The sequence below is a fragment of the Octodon degus genome, unplaced genomic scaffold (assembly GCF_000260255.1).
Source record: "Octodon degus isolate 3935 unplaced genomic scaffold, OctDeg1.0 scaffold00269, whole genome shotgun sequence".
Classification (NCBI taxonomy): domain Eukaryota; kingdom Metazoa; phylum Chordata; class Mammalia; order Rodentia; family Octodontidae; genus Octodon; species Octodon degus.
This window is the reverse complement of record NW_004524845.1, coordinates 90,415-93,387: the sequence shown is the minus strand read 5'-3', so window position 1 is coordinate 93,387 and position 2,973 is coordinate 90,415. Positions and strand designations below refer to the sequence as shown.

The 2,973-nt window shown below is 32.9% G+C and overlaps 1 protein-coding gene across 1 annotated transcript in view; it reads right to left on the bottom strand.

Annotated features, from left to right (window-relative positions):
* Window positions 1-2,548, bottom strand: part of Enam (enamelin) — a 13,578-nt gene extending 11,030 nt beyond the window's left edge. The window contains exons 1-4 of the mRNA XM_023706783.1: window positions 2,343-2,548; window positions 1,064-1,132; window positions 912-956; window positions 185-226 (exon numbers count right to left, since the gene is read on the bottom strand). Of these exons, the coding sequence (XP_023562551.1) occupies window positions 185-226; window positions 912-956; window positions 1,064-1,132; window positions 2,343-2,447 (261 nt within the window). The 5' untranslated portion in view covers window positions 2,448-2,548. The remainder of the gene's footprint in view (window positions 1-184; window positions 227-911; window positions 957-1,063; window positions 1,133-2,342) is intronic.
* Window positions 2,549-2,973: the final 425 nt, after the last annotated feature.

Below are 2,973 nucleotides of genomic sequence, written 5' to 3'. Positions count from 1 at the left end.
TAAATAAAGAGAAAATTTGGTGTGAGGGGAAAAGTGAAATGATTTTCTGTTCTTGAACATTTTTTAATGATTATATTATAAGCACTTGGATGTCTACTGTCTCTATTATCTAAGACAAATGTTACAGTTCAGTTCTCTGGATATAAACAAGAAACTCTCAGAAATAATATAATGAGGAACTTACAGGTGGGGGATGCATGTAGTTGAATTGACCATAGCGCATCATCTGCAATGAAAGGAAATCATTAATGTGACCTAAAGTGAAACACTTTTTAGTTGATGGGTGATCAGCAGTAAAGCTGTATTTCTAACTTTAAGGAATGTAGTCATCATGTCTCTTAGTAGTTATACATGAATGCATAGTAAGTATGCCTTACAAAATTTCTGGGTCTTTTTAACTCAGAATTTTATTTTGAGAAGAATCGACTTGGAATAGTAAAAAAATAACAAGTATACTTTGAAGTTCTGAGTATTCTGTTGTAATTGTCTGGTGCTCAACATTTGAGAGCAAGATAATTCTACAAAACGATGACTTTGATGTGTATTGAATTTGGCTAATAATCCCCATATGAGTTATATAAAAGGTACCTGTATGCTTAAGCACCTTCTAACATGTGATACAAGTGGTTGGTTCTGCAAGCTAACAAAGTTAGCCAAGAAACTAGTATCTACTCATTTTTAAGATAAATTCACATTTTATGATATTGCTTATAAAAGCAATATCAAAACACATAGGTAAGATTATGCCAAGAGAAATTACTATTTTACTTCATTTAGGACTTTCAAATCTTTCTGCCTTTACTTCTTTTAAAAGAAACATCATGTATTAGAAATTTTGTCAGTATACTCATCTTTCATGAACATCTACGGTAGGGTGGATTCTGGAAAACTCTGATCCTGAGCATACGTACCTCCTCACTTTTGCTACTAAATCCAGGCATTCGGGGCATGTACATCTGGAACTGAGAGATACAGTGACAAATGAAAGCCTCAGCTCAAACTAGCCCCAGGCCACACAATAGCACAACACAAAAGAAAGGCATAATGGTTAAGAAATACTTACTGGCATGGCAGCAGAATTACCAAGCAGACCTAGAAATACCAAGAGGATTTTCATTTTTCCATTTGGTACCTAGAATACAAAACTAAATGTTATTTTTGGACTATGTGATAACTATACTTAGGCACCCTGCAGTTACTTAGCCTGCCTACCTATGCAAGAGAGTATAGAATTACAGGGCATCTACTGCTATTTTCAGTGGTAAGAAACTATTAGTTATTACCTCAAAAAAGAAGGATGAGAGGGAGGGAGGGCAAGAGAGAGGGAAGGGGAGAGAGAGAGAGAGAGAGAGAGAGAGAGAGAGAGAGAGAGAGAGAGAGAGAGAGGCGCTTGAGAAAATCATGACACTAAAATTAGAATTTAGAAATTAGGAGGTTACGTAAAAAAGAGGAATATTTAAGGTTTTGAATTTCCCGTGGCAAGTTAGTTTACAAAGGCATGGAATTATCCAACTACATTCACTGTATGGAATAATCACAATTTAAATGAGTGTACATTCCAAAATTAGGACTTGATACTACTTTTTAAGATGTTAAAGAAAACATGGTATTATAGAGGACTTAATTTGTATTCTAATCAGATGGGAAAATCCTATTTTTCCTTCTATTTATTATTATTATTATCACTACTACGACTACGACTACTACTACTACTACTACTACTACTAGTACTACTTTAAAACTCACTTCTGTTCAAGGGCAGGTTAGGACAATAAGAAATACCAGTAAATGTAAATTTATTTCTCAGGTAGCTAAATAACAGCTAAAACTAGTGTGTGTAATACAGGTTACAGTAGCACAAGGAAGCAAGGAAATAGAATGCTGCTCTAGCTCTACCTTCTAACCATTCCTAAGATTATAAGTCAAGATTTTGAGAAACTTTGGATGTTTAATTTCTCTCCTGATTTATCAATTTCATCTCTATTATGGCTGTCACACCCATTCTTAATAATTTTCATACTCATGGAAGACGATGTGACTTTATTTCATAAACACTCATTATTAAATACTACTTATTTTCCCTTTCATAAGATTAGTATATTATCTTACATGACTTTTAATGTCCCTTGTACTTCTAAAAGTACATGATTGGATAAAAGTTTGTGATTATTTTTCAAACTGAAAATAGTCTTCAAAGATTGCTATGAAATACAAAGACTATGTAAGTTCTTATTCATCTATGAACATAGATATTCTTTGGTTCTTCTGACATAGAAAAGTGCTTTGTGCACTCAACTATACTTAGATAGATTAGATACTGAAAAATAAATGAAAATACTCACCAAATTATATAGCTTAGGAAAAGAGGCTTCCTTTCTGCACTGAAGCAGCAACATTTTTTCACCAAAACTTTCATAAGCCTTTGGGAAGAAATAAAGATTTAGCATGAGGAGCTTAACTGCAAGAAATGGAACAAATAAATGGGACAAATAGAAGCATCACTGCTGAGCTGGTGCATACAATATTGGTCATTTTATCTGATCATACCTTTAGTAGAGGGTCCTCAACATCAAAATTAATCTTCTTTGCTTTAAGATTAGGATGAAAGCTAAATCAGAGAGAAAATGACATAGGCATTGTATTTTGAGATATTTCTAGTGCAATGTTGACAAAACTTCACATCTTTATGGAGAAATGCGCAAAGGTACAATATTAAAGTCTTAAGTAGTTTGGAAGAAAAATCTTATGAGAAAAACAAACATACTAAATAAACCAAGAGTTTAAACTTTTGTCAGAGTAGTCTACAAAAATGATTATACAACGAAGATTAAGGAATGCAATAAGGAAATCAGTCAATATAAGTTAGATATATTTGGCACTCTATATTTTCTGTTAATAATTTCTAATACTCACCCAATGCTGGTTAGAGGCTGCAATATATAAAAAAATAAATTTTTGCTTCAACTTTGTTAG